The sequence below is a fragment of the Mus musculus genome, chromosome 4 (genome assembly GCF_000001635.26).
Source record: "Mus musculus strain C57BL/6J chromosome 4, GRCm38.p6 C57BL/6J".
NCBI lineage: Eukaryota > Metazoa > Chordata > Mammalia > Rodentia > Muridae > Mus > Mus musculus.
This window is the reverse complement of record NC_000070.6, coordinates 100,533,840-100,551,221: the sequence shown is the minus strand read 5'-3', so window position 1 is coordinate 100,551,221 and position 17,382 is coordinate 100,533,840. Positions and strand designations below refer to the sequence as shown.

At 42.4% G+C, this 17,382-nt stretch overlaps 1 protein-coding gene across 1 annotated transcript in view; it reads right to left on the bottom strand.

Annotated features, from left to right (window-relative positions):
- Positions 1-1,076: 1,076 nt before the first annotated feature.
- The window catches only part of Ube2u (ubiquitin-conjugating enzyme E2U (putative)), a 71,279-nt gene continuing 54,973 nt past the window's right edge, over positions 1,077-17,382 (bottom strand). The window contains exons 9-10 of the mRNA NM_001033773.4: positions 3,950-4,047; positions 1,077-1,500 (exon numbers count right to left, since the gene is read on the bottom strand). Coding sequence (NP_001028945.2) covers positions 1,220-1,500; positions 3,950-4,047 — 379 coding nt within the window. The 3' untranslated portion in view covers positions 1,077-1,219. The remainder of the gene's footprint in view (positions 1,501-3,949; positions 4,048-17,382) is intronic.

The following is a 17,382-nucleotide window of genomic DNA, read 5'->3' as shown; positions in this document are numbered from 1 at the left end:
GAGATGCTTAGTGGTTAAGACCATATCCTGCTCTTGCAAAGGACATGAAAACAGTTCCCAGTACCACATCAGGCAGCCTCTAACTCCAGCTCCAGCTCTCTTTTGGCCTCCCTGGGGGACTACACATACATATACATACCATGTACAAACATTTATGTACATAATTAAGGATAAAAACAGTATTTTAAGAAAAGGTTTAGCTGAGAGGCTCAGTGAGCATTGTTGGGCTTATATAGTATGGGAATCTTAAATTTAGTGGATTATAATCAAATTATTATTATAATTTAGTGGGTAGGTTCTACTGTATAGCATGTAAAATGCAACATGGACTGAAGGAATGAAGAATACAGTGACAGCTGCCATCGACACATCTGACTTAGGGAGTATGAGAGGGAAGGAGGGCTGCAGGTCACATGTCATAGAAGAGTCATGGCCTGTGTACAAGCTGAGGCAGTTAAAAAAAATAGACAGAGAACAAAGGAGATCGTTAGATATAAGTGGACAGTATAAGAAACTTGAAGAGTGGTTGTGGTGTCTCCTTCCTTGATTAAAGAATACACAAGAACCTAGGCAGGTGCAGGCAAAGTCACAGGAACCTTTACTTGGGTTATGTCCAGTCTCTGAAATGCCTGTCCTTCCTTTCCTTCTCAGCATTTTTCCTGACCCATCTGTTGCTGGTAAGAACTTAGATCCAGGGCTGGAGAGATGGCTTGGTGTTTAAGAGGTCCTGAGTTCAACTCCCAGCAACCACATGGTAGCTCACAACCACCATTTGTAATGCAATCTGATGCTCTCTTCTGGTGTATCTGAAGACAGCTACAGTGTACTCATATAAATTAAGAAGAAGAAGAAGAAGAAGAAGAAGAAGAAGAAGAAGAAGAAGAAGAAGAAGAAGAAGAAGAAGAAGAAGAAGAAGAAGAAGAAGAAGAAGAAGAAGAACTTAGTTCCAGTACCCAATGGATTGTGGGAATATGTATAACAGCATTGACAGAACATTGCAGTAAGTACTTAATTTTGACTAATCACTTTCAAACAGTAATAGAGTTTGAAAAACCCAGAGCAACAACACATTCATTGGCTTATACTTGTATTTTCTATTTTGTGCTTCCAGAAAGATGAGATCAACTGGGGTAGAGAGCAGAAGCCAGGTCCTGAGCATCTCCTAAAACTGTTCCCTGAGACTGCACTGTAATAGGGCAGTGTGTAAAGTCCTTGTGTGTTAGTTGCCCAAGTTCTCATAGTTCTTTACGTTGTCAAAGTACTCATAGTTCAAAGATTCTTCATCAAGACCATTGGTCCAGGAGACCAGGTGGTCTGCTTCCTCTTCCCAGGATTCTTTTGAATCATGTTCTTCTGGCCACTCCTGAGGTATTTGATAAATCCTTGGTTCTTCTTCTTCTTCTTCTTTTTCTTCTTCTTCTTCTTCCTCCTCCTCCTCCTCCTCCTCCTCTTCTTCTTCTTCTTCTTCTTCTTCTATTTCATATTCAAAAGAAAGTTCACCTATAGTGGGAAACACGAAAAACAGAAGTTTATGGAACTTAGTGGGAAAAATGAGAGATCTAATGCTAACAATCATCTGAATGATGGCATACAACCTTTAAACGTCTCTTTTATAGAAAATATTTTATTGGTATATGTGCATGCATGTGTGTGTTTATGTATATGGATGCGAATGCAGTGCCTATACAACCAGAGGAGAAATGTTGGGTCCCCTGGAGCTGGAGATACAGCTCCAGACGGTTGTGAGCTGCCCTAGATGGGTGCTGGTAGCAACTGTTGTAGTAAGAGTGGTAAGATCTCTTAACTGCGGAGCCATCTCTCCAGCCCTCCTCCCATTTAAAACTTTGTAAATGACACATTTTAAAGTGGTCTTTGTCCTACTCACTTTCCTTCTCTCTCAACCTTTTCGTTACTCGTTAATTTGTCCAGCTGACAACATATGCGCTGGCTCACAGTCATATTTTAGGAAAAGGTATTCTGCCAGCCACCTTGTTGAGACTGAGGGTGAATTCTTTCTCAGCCCCAGCTTCAAGGTTATCACAAGCCCTATGACACCATGAGCAGGGAATTGGCCAAGATATCCTGAAATTCCTGGTACATAGATACTGTGAAATGGCAAGCGTGTGCTGTGGTAATTTGTTTGTTGTACAGCAACAGAAGCCCTAGGACTGCAAGATCAAGAGAGAAGTGCTATAAGAGCTCTTGGGGAACTTCCAGAGAGGCTGGGATGGGCTGAGGATGCCTTGTGAGAACATATGGAAAATCAGAGGTGTTTTGGATTTTTGGAATATCTAACTATACATAATGAAATATCTTGTGATGGCCCAAGCTTAAACACAGAACTTATTTGTACTTGGGGGGGGGCAGAGAATGAATACTTGAAGGTAATTTCATACAATGTGTTAAATACTTTTATACATGGAATGATAAGGTGATATATTGACACTCAAAAGTTCTGGAGCTTTTCTGGCACTACCGATGCTCATCCTGTATCCGAGTTGTCTGGAAAAGGATGCCTCAGAGCTGGAATGTTGAAAGGAGGGAATTGTGTTTGGAGTGGAATGTGAAGAAACAGTATGCTTTTCTAAACATTAAAATAATGCAGAGAATGAAGAGATGTGACCCACTAGATGGAGAGACAAGGATAAGAGGTATCACTGAAAAAAGACAGACAGATATGAGAATATCAAAGAGCCTCTGTTTCACTGCAAAGGAAATGGGAAGGTGATAAAAAGAATTTGAAATCTGCTCACAACAGCAGATGTGAGCTGGGTCAGTCTGACAAGGCATGGGCAGGCACCATGTGGACAGGCAGATACCATAGGACAGACAGGATACCTAATGACTCTAATAAGTGACCTCATCTCCATCTGAAAATGGTGACACTGCTAGAAGGCAGAGACTGTGTAGATAGTAGGGCCCTCAGGAAAAAAGCAGAGAAGGCTGGAGGGACTTTATCTTACCAGCCCTCATGGGTTCTTTCGTATGTGGGGAATCATAAAAGGAGGTGACAGGACAGACAGTCGCTCAAAGGAGGAACTCTGAGTGTACTGGGAGGAGGAGAAGTTACTGCTGAGGCAAGAAAAAGGAAGTCAGTGAGGGACAGTGAGAAGCAGTGGGAGAGAGTGGGGGATGGTGTGGACTCCTTGGAGAACTGCAGAGTGAAGCCTGCTGTTGTGTCTGGCATTCATATACTTAAGACCATTTAACAAATACTTGGCGGCAGCAACTTTGATAGTGGTTTTTTAGTACCTTCTAGTCTACAAGGGATCTCTGCATACACTGGGCCACGTAGTCATGAGACTCCTGTGAGACTCCAGTTATTAGAAAGACTACTTACAGAGCCTCCTCTGGGAACAAGGCTCTAGCTGAGAGTGAAGGAGCTGACTCCCAAGCAAACAGCGTGGAGTTTAGTCCTAAGTCCTGTGACCTGACATGTCCAGCTGTCTCCTCCTTCCTAGGTGACTTCTGTTTTAGTTACCAACTCTCTTACCCTCTCATGACCTACATTCCATTATCCCAACTACACATATTTTCACTGAAAAATACTGATTTGTAAACACCTAAACTTATGGCTAACACTACGTTTTTCCTTTCAACCATGCTGTCTGTATCTCTGCATCTACAGCGAATATCAGGAGTCAGTTTCCAGGCACTTTTGGTTCTGGCTACTTTATTGGCCACAGTTTGAAACTTTAGCCTTAACTTCTCAAATTGTGTATTCATATATCAAGAAACGTAGTAAGCTTGAAAATATAAAATGGAGTCCAATTTTAAAACCTTCAATTACCGTGTACTTGGTTTATTGAACTGTTTTTGGTAGAGTTAAAGCACACTTTTTAAGTCTCATGCACTCAAACATATTTGAGTTGAGCAATAATTTAACTTTATCATTATAAATAACCACTTAGATATAAAAACAAAACAAAAAAAGCTGAGTACAACTTACTCGGAGATGGGTAGATACCTATCACTTGGTTGTAGTGATTGCTCTTTTCCTGAGCCATTATTTTTTTCCTAGCAGTCTGCCACTTTGAGAGTGCAAACCTGCAAAATAGGAAAAGAGAGGCATCCATAAACGATGGGCAGTGCGTCCCATTTGAGGATGTTAACAAAACAGGTTGAATGAAACAGAAACATAGAAGAACATGGACTGGGAACGACGGGCTTGGGACACGGCATCACTCTGAGCGTTGACCAGCAATGACATTATTTCAGTGTGTGCTTTCCAGAGGAGCAGCAGTCAGAGAAACAAATGCAAGGGAGTAATATGTCAAATGCTGTCATATTAAAAAGGCAAAACCAGCATGCAGTGCAGCATAGCAAGGGCCACAATGAGAAATGACTACAGACTTGTCTTTAAATGTCCCCCTTTCCCCTGTCCTACATATGTCCAGGACCCCCAGTGGATGCCTGGAATCAAGGCCAGTGCCAAGGCCTGTGTGTACAGCTTCTACATTTAATACATGTATGCCTTGACTTGACAACCTGACTTGTGCAGGGAGGAGCACTGACACTCAGACACACTTCTTTTTCTCTTTTCACAAATAGAAGAGTCAACCCTGGTGACCCCCACATGGTTTTCCTTTGCTGATAGAGCCCAAAACTGTCCTTACAGGAAGCAGTCTATAGCTTCTTTGGCATGTCCAAATTACCACATCATTACCTGTATGCTTTGGAGGTTGAGGACAACAAGGGCTTCCTGAGATGCTATAACAGTGGCTGAGTGACATGTGTGGATTGTGTGTGAAGTGGTGGACTGAGGGCCAGGTCTCACTCTGGATGGGAAGGCAGGCTATCAGGTTCTATCATGCTACTCAGAATGCATGTATTTGAAGAACTATTATTTTTTCTACTTAATATTTTTAGACTGTGGTTGACTTTGGATAACTGAGCCATGGCTAAAAGGACTACTACAGCAGACATTTATCCTCATACAGCTTGAAAGGGCAGAGGTCTGGGTTCAAACCCTGAAGGTTCCAGGCAAAAATCCAAAAGAATCCTCTTGCTTCTGGTCAGCTTCTACTGGCTCCTAGCAATCCTTCAACTTCTGTGTCCACTTTGTTACACAACTACTTTCCCTGACATGTCTCTGTTCTCTCTCTCTCTCTCTCTCTCTCTCTCTCTCTCTCACACACACACACACACACACACACACACACACACACACACACAGAGAGAGAGAGAGAGAGAGAGAGAGAGAGAGAGAGAGAGAGAGAGAGAGCAAGGTTCAGGCATTCCTCAAACTCTATCTATTCCTGCCTCAGTCTCTTGAATGCTGGGATTTCAGATGTATGCCACTGTGTCCAACTCTCTTCTCTTCTCACAAGAGCAGAGTATTGGATGTAGGACACCCCTCAGTTTGGTGTGGATTTGCTGTAACTAGCTATATCAGCAGACAAATTGCTTTTGAAACAAGGTCTTCCCCTGAGATGCAGCCAGAGAAAGGATAAGAATAGAGAAAGGTCGTCTCCATTCAACCCATGACATCGGGGGTAGGGGGGATGTTTTAATAGAAAAAAATTCTCAACTTCTGGAAGTGAATGGAACAAGATGTTAACGGTGATGGAGAGCTTAAGTCAAGCTACCCAAGAGTATCTAAGGGATCAGTACACAGGTAAAATTTTTGAAAAAACGTTTGGGAATGATCTCTTTTGGAATGAACCATGTTAAAGAAGGAAGAGGAGGAGGAGGAGGAGGAGGAGGAGGAGGAGGAGGAGGAGGAGGAGGAGGACAACAACAACAAGAAGTAACTTTTAGTGAAAAAATTGCTAATGAAAATCAAGATGCATAGACATGAGGCATTTGGTCTTCACCCATCTGTCTGATGTTGATTCTTTACAGATGTGTTTCATTAAGTTCAGGAAGGTCTCCATACCTCTGTCCTTAATTTTGTTTTGTTTTTTTTGTTTGTTTTTTGATACAGATTTTTTTTAAATGTACTCTGTAGCCTAGGCTGGCCTCCTGGCTCAGTCTCCTAAGTCCGAGATCACAGGGGAGAGCGGTCATGCCCAGCTCTTTCCTATTTCTAGTTGCATTGATGTGCATGGGTCACACTGAACTCTACGTGCACTCGGCTTTCCCAGGTTTTGTGCACATTGCAATTATTTTCCTAATTGTGTAGAAAACTATTCTCCCAGGAAACAGTCCGAGCTTAGTATTTTGCACAGGTCTCTTCAGGCCTCCGTTCAGCTTGTTGGGTATGTGATTACTTAGGTTATCCATCTGTTTTCTTTCCTTTTTCCCTGCAGTACTGAGGATCAAGCCCAGTGCCTCACGGATGCTGCATAGTGCTGTGCCATCGACTGCCCCACACGCCTTTGTCTATTTTTCTTTTTTTCTGTTTTTTTTTTTTGGTGGGGGGGGGCTAGGGGGGCAGGGTTTTTCCTGTGTAGCCTAGGCTTTCCTGGAATTTGTTCTGTAGACCAAGCTGGCCTCCAACTCAGAGATCTGCCTGCCTCTGCCTTCCGAGGGCTGGGATTAAGGGTGAGTGTCACTGATGCTCAGCTGTCTATTTTTAATTAAGTCGCATGTCAAGGAATTTGTTCATTGGATTTATTGGTCTGAGAGCTTTATTTCAGAAAGACACAGGTATTGGATGCAGAATCCCAGGCTTAACAGTTTCAAGCACTTAAAGGTTATTCATTTTATTCATTCATTATATTTTGCCTTCATGTTTCCTGACATGATGCTATTGTTATCATTCATTTTCTGCTTATAAATTTTAAAAAAATCCTTTGCTAGTTTGTGATGTATGTGTGTGTGTGCCTGTGTGTGTCTTTTACGGTGCTTGGGTTCAAATACAGGGTCTCATTCTTGTCACAAAAGCACTTTACTTCTGAGTCATACACCCCAGCCACCTTTGCAAGATCTTTTTTATCTCTGGGTTTCAGCAATTTGATTAGGGTAGACTTTGGTATTTCTTAATATTCCCTTTCTTGGGATTCATGAAGTTTCGTGGTATGTGACTGTAAGATTTTCACTAAATTTGGAAAAATTTCAGCCTTAACAGTTGCTTCAAATATCTTTCTGTTCCTTCTTCTGGGCCCAATCAGTTACATGCATCCTCTTTTGTCTCATAAGGTCTGAGGCTCACTCACGCTCCACAGCCTTTCTGGTCTTTTCCCCTCTCTACTGGGAGTTTATATGAGGCTAGTTCTTTAAAATATCAAGTTAAAATCAACATACACTAGGTTTCATTTGCATATATAAGTATTGATGATATGTATGTGTTAAACTTTGTTACACGTGCTCCCCTGTGTGCTCCTCATACCCTCAGTGTTACTGGAATTTTGATGGGGTTTGTGTTGAGTCTCTAGATGGCTTTTGGTAATATAGTCATTTTCACAAATATTAATTTGGCCAACTTGGGACTGTGGAAGTTCTTTCCTATCCTCTAATGACGTCTGTTAATTTTTCTAGGAAATGTCTTTTGTTTTCTCCCACTTAATGCAAGGGTGACTTTAGGTAGAATAAGTTTGGTAGCATTTCACTTGCATTTGATTCTCTGAAAAATTTTAAAGTTTTCCTTGCTGATGTTTTTCAATGACTCGCTGGTCTGTCAATAGTGCACTGTTTCACCTCCAAGTTTTCTTTCTTGAACTGAGATTTCACAGCCCTGTGATCTGATGAGGTATAAGGCATTGTTTTGATCTTTCATGTTTAATAAAACCTGCTTTGTGGCTCAGAATATGATCTGTCCTCATAAAGGGTCCATGGACTTCTGAGACAAATGTTTATTCCCTATGCATCAGATGGGATACTCTGTGGCTGTCTGTTAAGCCATTTGATGTAAGGTATAGTTTAACTCTGACACTGTTTTGTTTCTTTGTTGCATGTTCCAGCTAAAGTTTTGGGCTATCGAGGTTAACCATGATTATTAACGCATTAGGACCCGTTTGACTTTTAAGGGCAATAGTGTTTGCTTTATGAAATTGAGCATCCTAAGACTGGATGCACATGGATTTATAGTTGCTATAGCTTGATGTTTGTCCGTTTTTACCAACATCTAGTGACTCTTCTCTCCTCTAATGTTTCTTAGAAGTGTAATTTACAGATATCAGCATAGTCACACATAGCATAACAGGTTGGTGTTTGAATCTCATTCTCTGATTCTAAGTCTGTATTGTCTTTGCCAGAGAGGTGCTTCATTTCAGAAAATGGACGAATAGTTGGATTTTATTATTTTAAGGTAGTTATTTGGTCTGCGTCTGTTGCTGGGTTGAGGCTGTTTACCTTTAAGATTATTATTTTAAAGTGATTATTAGTACCTATAATCTTGTCAGTTGTTTTTAACTGTTCTTGGATCCTTGTTCTATTGTTTCGCCCCTATTAGCATGGGGTATGTGTTGCTCTGCATGCTGGATATGATGGGGTCCTCACTGCTCTCCTCCATTCATCTACTGTTACATTAATTCCCTCCTGGCTGATACTGTTTCCATTCCTCTGTTCCTAGGCTTCCTTAAAGTCCCTTCTGCAGTGCTTGGGGGCAGTGATCACGAACTGCCTTAGTTGTGCTTGTCTGGAAACATCCTTACAGTCTCTTCAGTTTTAAGGGATGATTTGCTGCATACAGTAATGTTGGTTATCAGTTACCTCCAGAGCTGGATATAACATTGCTTTGCTCCACGTTATCCTGGCTTTGGGGGTTGCAAATGAGAGCTTTGACGTGATTCTTTGTCAGTTGGTGCTTTCTGTTTTGCCTCTCGAATGTGTGCACATGTGTGCAGGCCAGAGGACAATCTTAGGAGCCATTCTCAGGAATGCAGCTTATGTCTTTTGAGACTTTCCTTGACCTATAACTCATCAATAAGGCGACATTGGCATGCCAGTGAGTGTTAGGAATTCTCCTGTCTCTACGTCCCTAGCTCTCAGTTACAACCATGTGCTACCATGCCTGTCATTTTTTACAGTGGTTCTGAGGATCAAACCCAGGTGCTTTTGTTTGGAATGTAAACATTTTACCAACATAGCCACGCCACTACTCCCTCCCTTTCAGCTTTTAACATTGTTTCTTTTCTGCTATCTATTTTTTGACATCTTGACTAAGTCATGAAGAGGTGTTACTCCGCTCTGCCTCTGGTCTTGTCTCTTTGCTGTTTTAAGCACCCCTTGGTCTTAAATGTCCACTTATTTTTTTAGATTTTGAAGCTTTTCTACTCTAATTTCATTGAACAGATTAAACGTTTCTTGGCTAGTTAGGCCTTTTGATCATATCCCAGAGTCCCTGGGTACCGTGGACCTGTCCTTTTTTCCTTTATGGATATTTGAGTGCAGTGTTGCCAGCCCTGTGTGTCTCTGATATTCTTTCTTCTCTTGGCTGAGTATACTGGTGACAATTCTGCTCTGTTTTTGCCTGCCTGCTTAAGTTTTTTATTTTCAATGTTGCCCCTGTCTTTTTTTTAATTTAGTACACTTTGAAGTTTGTAGAAGATTTCTTTTGCAGTGATTTTCTAGTCTTCCCATAGAAGAGGGTGTTTATAAAATAGGAATTTTAGTGGAATTTCAAGTTATAAATACACAATTATATATAAATTTTAATTTATCAATAAAGTTTAATACATACATGTAAATTTTTAGAGACAAGAGCTATTTAATCCATCTTAATCTTAAACTCACAATCCCCTGCCTCAGCCTCCCAACTGCTGGGATTTCAAATATATACTGAGTACAGTATGCATTTTTACAGTATTTATTTATGTTTATCTATAGATAATCTCTGTCTTTTACCTGTCTTCTATTTATTTCTTCATGATTTTCATGGTCTTATTTTATTTTATTTTATTTTTATTTTGGTTTTTCGAAACAGGGTTTCTCAGTATAGCCTTAGCTGTCCTGGAACTCACTCTGTAGACCAGGCTGGCCTCGAACTCAGAAATCTGCCTGCCTCTGCCTCCCGAGTGCTGGGACTAAAGGTGTGTGCCACCACGCCTGGCTTCATGGTTTTATTTTAACTGAAAATAAATTCCACCCCCCCCCCCCATATAACATTCTGATTATGGTTTCTCCTTTCTCATCTTCCTAGGTCCTTCCCACCTTCCCACCTATTTAGCTCTACCTCTCTCTGTCTCTCTGTCTCTCTGTCTCTCAGTCTCTCTCTGTCTCAAAAAAAAAAAAAAAAAAAAAAAAAACCCCAGGCAAATAAGAAAACAAAACAGAATAGAACAAAAACAAACACAGAGAAAAAAAAAGAAACAAAGAAAAATCATGAGAAGTACGTACACATGCACTGGAAACTCAGAAAACCACAAAACCAGAAATCATAACACATAAGCAACGGATCAGTAAAGCTACAACTACAAACGCCCAGGCAAAGCACTTGAGACAAAATACAACCTCCGATGGATTCCTGCGTCTGTCTGAGATGGCCGTCTGTGTCCAGATGTGCGTGTTAACATGTCTGTTAACTACATCAGTGTGTCAGTGGCATCTGCTCTGGGTTCCAATCTCCTGCTCAGGTTCCTAACCAGTCCTTTGGTATGGGAGGAGTTTTCTGAGCATTCCTCTCTTCCTTTAGATGTGGTTGTGCTTTGCTCTGACATGTAATCCAATGCCTTTGACTCAGCTTAAACCTTCCATGGCTCATTTTAGGTTCTCGAGGTTCTGGGATAGGCGTTTCTTGGGGACTAGACATGGCCTTTCTTAAATCTAGCCGATGTTCATTCTCTCCCTCTGACAAGGTCTGATTGATGGAGCCCAGGCTGGCTTTGAACTTTCTGTGCCTGTGAATGACCTTGAACTCCTGATCTTTGTGCCTCCACTTCTCAAATTCTGGGATTATAGATAGGCATGTGCTAATGGATCCAGCCATCCAGTATTTCTTGTATCATAAGGTCTCTCCACTCAAGCTTATGTGAATGAGGTTGCTTTCATGGAGCCCAGGGATGGAGCTGAGGTTGTCAGGCTTGTTCATTGGCTGCCATTGCTCCTTGATTTAACCATCTGCAGCTGTACCGTGGGGCAGCACTTGGGGAGCAGAGGCCGGAGAAACAAGGGAGCAAGGTCAGACCCAGATAGGCCAAGGGCAGCCTGCGCCAATGACAGCGTTTCTGAGCCAAATTATAAAAACGAAATGTTTGCCGTTACTCAAAAAATACAGATTAGATCACAATGGCACAAAATATCATAAAAAGGAAAAACTCTTAATAATTGCTTATTTAAGGATTCTTACACAATTTCAGGATCACCACAAATTGCAACAAGCTCCTGAAAAGTAGGTTTATGCTCATAGAGGGAATCATGAAATTATTTTGTCCTTTCATAAATACCTTGACTTTTGGTAACATGCCGTAATGAGATCTCTTGTCTTCTTTCTCATTCTTCTACTAAAATATAATTTAATATTCTGCTAAAATTTAATTTAATAAAGGAACAGAATCTTCCTTCCTTGCATCTCAGGGAGTGGGAGGGAAAAAAGGAAGGTGTGAGGGAGGGGGAAGGAAAGGAGAGAGACCAGCACAGGCCAGAGCACTTCAGATGGAGCAGAATCAAACAGGAGCAGACGAACCTTGAACCTCATATGCGGCTCTAAGAAGAGCTGTGCTGTTTGGGGTCAAAGTCTACCAAATCCTCTGCCACAACCACAAAGCCACAGGAAAGTGGTGAAACCAGTTACTGCCACAAGACCAGAAAGAAATCAAGTCTATTACAAGATATTTACAGAACTGGATATGTTTATCTTCAGAAACGCATGGCACAGAGGAGAGCAGCAGCCCTCTTCTGAAATGGAACACTCTCACAGGCTAGACAAAGCCTGCTGCAGTCCACTTCTGCCTCCATCTTTTTGGGATCACACCTTCTCCCAGCTGTAACCCTGCCTGGGGCCCTCAGAGTCTGCTCTGGTACCTGGCTGTGGTACTGCAGGCCAAGATTCAAACCTCAGCTGTTAGGAAAAGTACAACCTCAGACAGCTTAAGCTTTATATATTTTAAATCCTTTTCTACAGTTTTACAACATGCCGATACTTTCCAATTTCCTGGACAGTTTCACAGACAAGCTGAAGGAATTGGGGATGGTTGAACACCATCAGGTGTCAGAAGTAGATAGAGGGAAGGAGGATTAGAGCACTGGGCACAAAGTGTCTCTAAGAGAGAGAAAGTACTGGCCTGGGAGGGAAGGTTTTCCTCTTGCCCTCTCTTGCCCTCTCTTGCCCTCTCTTGCCCTCTCTTGCCCTCTCCTTCTTCCCCCCTCTTCCCCCCTCTTCCCCTCTCTTTCCCTCTCCTCTTCTTCCCCCCTCTTCCCCTCTCTTCCCCTCTCTTCCCCTCTCTTCCCCTCTCTTCCCCCTCTTCCCCCCCTCCCCTCTTCCCCCTCTTCGCCTCTCTTCCTCCCTCTTCCCCCCTTTCCCCCCTCCTCCCCCTCTTCGCCTCTCTTCCCCTCTTTCGCCCCCTCTCCCCCCTCTTCCCCCCTCTTCGCCTCTCTTCCCCTCTTTTCCCCCCTCCTCCCCCCTCTTCCCCCCTCTTCCCCCCTCTTCCCCCTTCCCCCTATTCCCCCCTCTTCCCCCCTCTTCCCCCCTCTTCCCCCCTCTTCCCCTCTCTTCCCCTCTCTTCCCCTCTCTTCCCCTCCTCTTCCCCCACTCTTCGCCTCTCTTCCCCCTCTTCCCCTCTCTTCCCCCTCTTCCCCCCTCCCCTCTTCCCCCTCTTCGCCTCTCTTCCTCCCTCTTCCCCCCTTTCCCCCCTCCTCCCCCTCTTCGCCTCTCTTCCCCTCTTTCCCCCCTCTCCTCCCTCTTCCCCCCTTTTCACCTCTCTTCCCCCCTTTTCCCCCCTCCTCCCCTCTCTTCCCCCCTCTTCGCCCCTCTTCCCTTCTCTTCGCCTCTCTTTGTTTTGTGGCCTGTAGGCCACACCCAGGCCTTGGGAATGCTAGGGAAGTGTCCTGCCACTTGGGTTTTGCAGCACATGATTCTACCTCAGGAAGAGCTGACACTGGTGCCTTGAATTCTTGACTCTCCTGTCCCCATGTCCCAAGTTCAGGAACTGTGCATGTATGCCACTATGCCTGGAGAACTCAGTTTTTCAAACTTTCTTTTTCTTTTTCTTTTTCTTTTTCTTGATTCTATTTTTTTTTCCTTATCTACATTTTAGAATGTAAGCATTTGTCAGCACTGATGCCAATTCTCTCTTTAACCACAAGATGGCACTCGAGGGCTAATCTTTGGGGAATAAAAAGGCTTGCTTTTTCTTAAAAATACATCTCTGTAATTACGTAAACCGGCAAGAATGATATTTAAACCAAATCACTCTGAAAGGACAGCACAAACATACATGAAGTGTGTTAAATGAATGTGTTTCTATGTAACTGGAGGGAAAGGGAATCAGCTATTCCAAGAGAAAGATGATTTGTGTTTTATGTGTTTAAATACAGACAACCAAAAAATAAAAAATAAAAAAAAAAAAGAAAAGACAAGAAAAAACCACAACCAGTTAAAATCATATGTAAGCATAATACATACTAACTCCATAAATCAAAATACAAGACGGCTGAGTCCAGAGTGGGCTCTGTAAATACAAGAAAGGTTTACAGTGATATTTGACCCTCTACAGGTATTCACCTCCTTTTCAATAGACTCCAGTGAGATGAAGAGTAAATGCTGAAGTTGGTACACACATGCAGTCCCTTTCCTTAATGGTGGACGTAATTTGCTCTTGCCTGTACACAGTCAGGGTATGTATACTTACTGAAACTTTATATCTTTAGGAAGTACATGTTTTAAATTTCAAATAAGGTTTGTACTTATAAACACAATTTGATTGATCTCTGTGCCTTATTTTTTAAAAAACTGGTAAATTAGAGAAAGCTCTTGAACTGGTGACTCAGGTGACAGTGGAGGTGAGGAGCCTGGGCTGGATGCTGTGCACTGGGTGATCACTGGGTGATGGATGTGGAGCGTGTCAGCTGTGGCTCTGTAGGATGCTGATGCATCTTTGTGTGCTACACTTGAGCTCTGCCTGCCAACTCCGATACAACGTTGGGCATGAGGGGGGCGTGCCTAGTGAGTGAACAGTAATCCCCCAAGCTACTTCCTGCCCCTTCTATACCTCTTTCTTAGCTTATGTCGCTGGAACAAATCACCTGAGATTATCAACCTAAAAAGAAAAAAAGGTTTTTTTGTGGGTCGTGATTTCAGTCTATGGTTGGTGGGTCCCATCACTTTGAGTCTTTGACAAGGCGGGGCATTATAATAATAAAGCAAAGCTTCATACTTCATGGTGGTCAGAGAACAAAAAGAAGGATGGACTGGGGTATCAGTGCTCCCCCAAAAGCATGCCTCAATGATGTAACTTCCCTTTACAAGACCCTACCTCCTGAAGATCCCACCAACTCCTGGTAGCACCACAGACCATGCCCGTAGCTTGGTCTACTGGTTGCTTTACTGTTGCTGTGGTAAAATACCATGACCAAAAGCAACCTGCAGAGGAGAGGGTTTGTTTGGCTTACAAGTTACAGTCTATCATCAGGAGAAGGGAAAGCAGGAACTCAGGGCAGGAACCTGGAGACAAACTGAAGGAACATGAAGGAACAAGCCATGAAGGAACACTGCTTCCGGAATTGCCAAGCTGCTTTGTTTTTTCACCCAGGGCCACCTGCCCAGGGTTGGTGCCACCTGCCCAGGGTTGGTGCCACCTGCCCAGGGTTGGTACCATCCCTGCAGGCCCTCTTCTAATAATTAGCTATCAAGGACGTACTGACGGGCAACCTGATGGGGGCATTTTCCCAATGGAAGTTTCTCTTCCCAGATGACTCTAGTTGGTATCATGTTGACCAAAAACCAAGTGGGACTCATGATCTTTGGGGAACAGGAAAGATTCAGTCTGTAGCAATCTGCTGTGTGTGCAGAGGAACAACATCCTTTTAAGAGACTATATGCTGAAGGTAAAACTCTACCAGAATTAATAACTTAGATAACTTGCTGGCTGTCAGAGCTTAGACTCTGCATAGGGATTGTTTCTGTTGCTAGATGCATTGTAATGATACAGTGGCACTCATTCACTGGAGCATACAGCAGTGTTACACGTGCATAACAAGAACACTCTAAAGAACAGTCTTTGTTACTATTGATTTTATGCATTCACTATTTCTCTTGAGAAAATAAGTACAAACCACAGATTGGATGTTAGATTCATTTTCTTTTCCATGTCTTAGAAATAAAGCATTTATGAATATTTAAATGAACTGTCAAGGTAGTGTTTTTAAAAAGGCTTTAGAAATGAACACCAAATTACATGATTAATTAGTGAATATTTATGAGCTGATTGCGATAATGAGTATATATTAACTAACCAAAATACATGTAAGAGTTTAGAATTTGCATAAAATATTTATGACAGGCATATTTTCAGTTTTAAAACTCTGTTTATAGATTATACCCTAGAACTCCCCTAACAGAACCATGGTTTCTATCTACATGACAGATCTTAAATTTCAGTTTTTTTCTACAATTAATTTTATTTAATTCTAATATTAAATGGTGAGACAAGATACATATGCATTTTTTTCAACAAAATTAACTGAGTACCTACTACATGCTGTGCGGCAGGGATGCTTATTCCAATGCCCCAATTCTGGGTACTTCCTTATAACAATGTCTGAATAGCAAGGGCCCCAACAGAGACAGAATCAGTACACTATCAGACAGGTGATGGGGAGCTGAGACATCCGAGCATGTAAGGGACAGTTTCCTATGGAGAGATGTCAGCTGGATTCACGCCACCCTTGTGGGATGCTGTGCAGGCTGAAGAGAAGTGGAGTAGAGAGGGGAAACTGCAGACATAATGGTCCTAGATACATGTGGTCAGCTATATGTTATTTTCTAACTTGAGATACATTTACATTTCTTACATATTTCTGCCAGAGATTATTTTCATTCTGTGGAAAGCGGGGAGGAGGCTGGGGGGGGGAGGGTGGATATTCCCCACTCCTCAGGAGCTAATGTTTTTTGAATGTTCATATGCTAAACTTTTAAATATGTGGTATCATTCAAAGACTCAATGGAAAACAGCCTTTGCAAGGAAGGTGGTGTTATGCCCAGAGCAGCACATTCTGAGAGGGTAAGAACCCCATCAAGGTCTGCCTGACCCCTCCCCCTGCCAGTTCCAAGGGAAGGTTTTCCATCTGTGAAAGGAACACAAGCCAGTGAAGAAGCAGAAGGAAAGCACAATAGCAAGTCTTATGGCATGCATGTCTGTGTGGTAGGCGCTAGAAGCATTTACATATATTGAAATAGTGTCTGACCGCATGAGCGACTCCAGACCTCTTTGGGAGGCAGCTGCTATTGAACAAATACAACTGAGGCACAAAGGAATCAAGGCGTGATGCTCAGGCTTCCAGAGGTGCTATCCAGACAGGTCAGGACCCAGCTCCAGGGACCTGAGCTTACATACCTATCTCACAGGCCAAGACTCAACTCAGGTACTAGAAAAGGCTCTGCAGGGAGAGATACTCCAATTACAAGGCACCAATGGAGAAATCTTAGGTCTCCATGGAAGAATGAGAAACATAATTGCGTATGGTATTGCTGGGTAAGGGCACTGAGCAGGGTGGACAACTGGGGAAGGTAGAGGGAGGTGATAAAGAGAGTCTTTCCTTAACACTATGCAAATAAGCACCCCAATTTGCATTTTTCTAATGAACTAATAAATGAATAATTAAGAAAGATGGAACCACTGTCCTAACTTGTGGTAAGTAAGGGGCTCTACCACTGAGCCACATCTCCAACTCCTGTTTTTTAAAACCAGGAAATATCAGTGTAAGGGAGACATTTTCAAACATTTATGTAAAACAGACAGGCGCAGTGGTACACATTTGTAATCCATGAACTCAAGAGGTTGAGGCAGGAGGATAGTGAGTTTGAAGTTAGACTGGGTTATGAAGTTAGTTCAAAGCCTCAAGAAATTCAGCTCAGTGGTGGAGGGCTTGTCTAACAGTGCACTTTATAACATATTCTGCATTTCGATGAACATTAAGGATTGATGGTAGGGCTGGAGAGATGGCTCAGTGGTTAAGAGCACTGACTGCTCTTCCAGAGGTCCTGAGTTCAATTCCCAGCAACTACATGGTGGCTCACAACCATCTGTAATGAGATCTGATGCCCTCTTTTGGTGTGTCTGAAGACAACAACAGTGTACTCACATACATAAGATAATCTTTTTTTAAAAAAAAATTGTTGATAATGATCTGGAAAGAAGCTGAATTTCATCATTTCTTGGGCTTCTACTTGCATTTGTTTGCACATACAAATATTTATGGCACTATGGAATGCATATAAATGTGACATCTTTTCAAAACTTTATTCGAAGTGTTCTTTTTTCTGACTACTCACTCTTACAATTTATAAGATGCAAATCGCATCTGATCTGTATACATTCTCATCAGCCACCAGATGGCATAAGG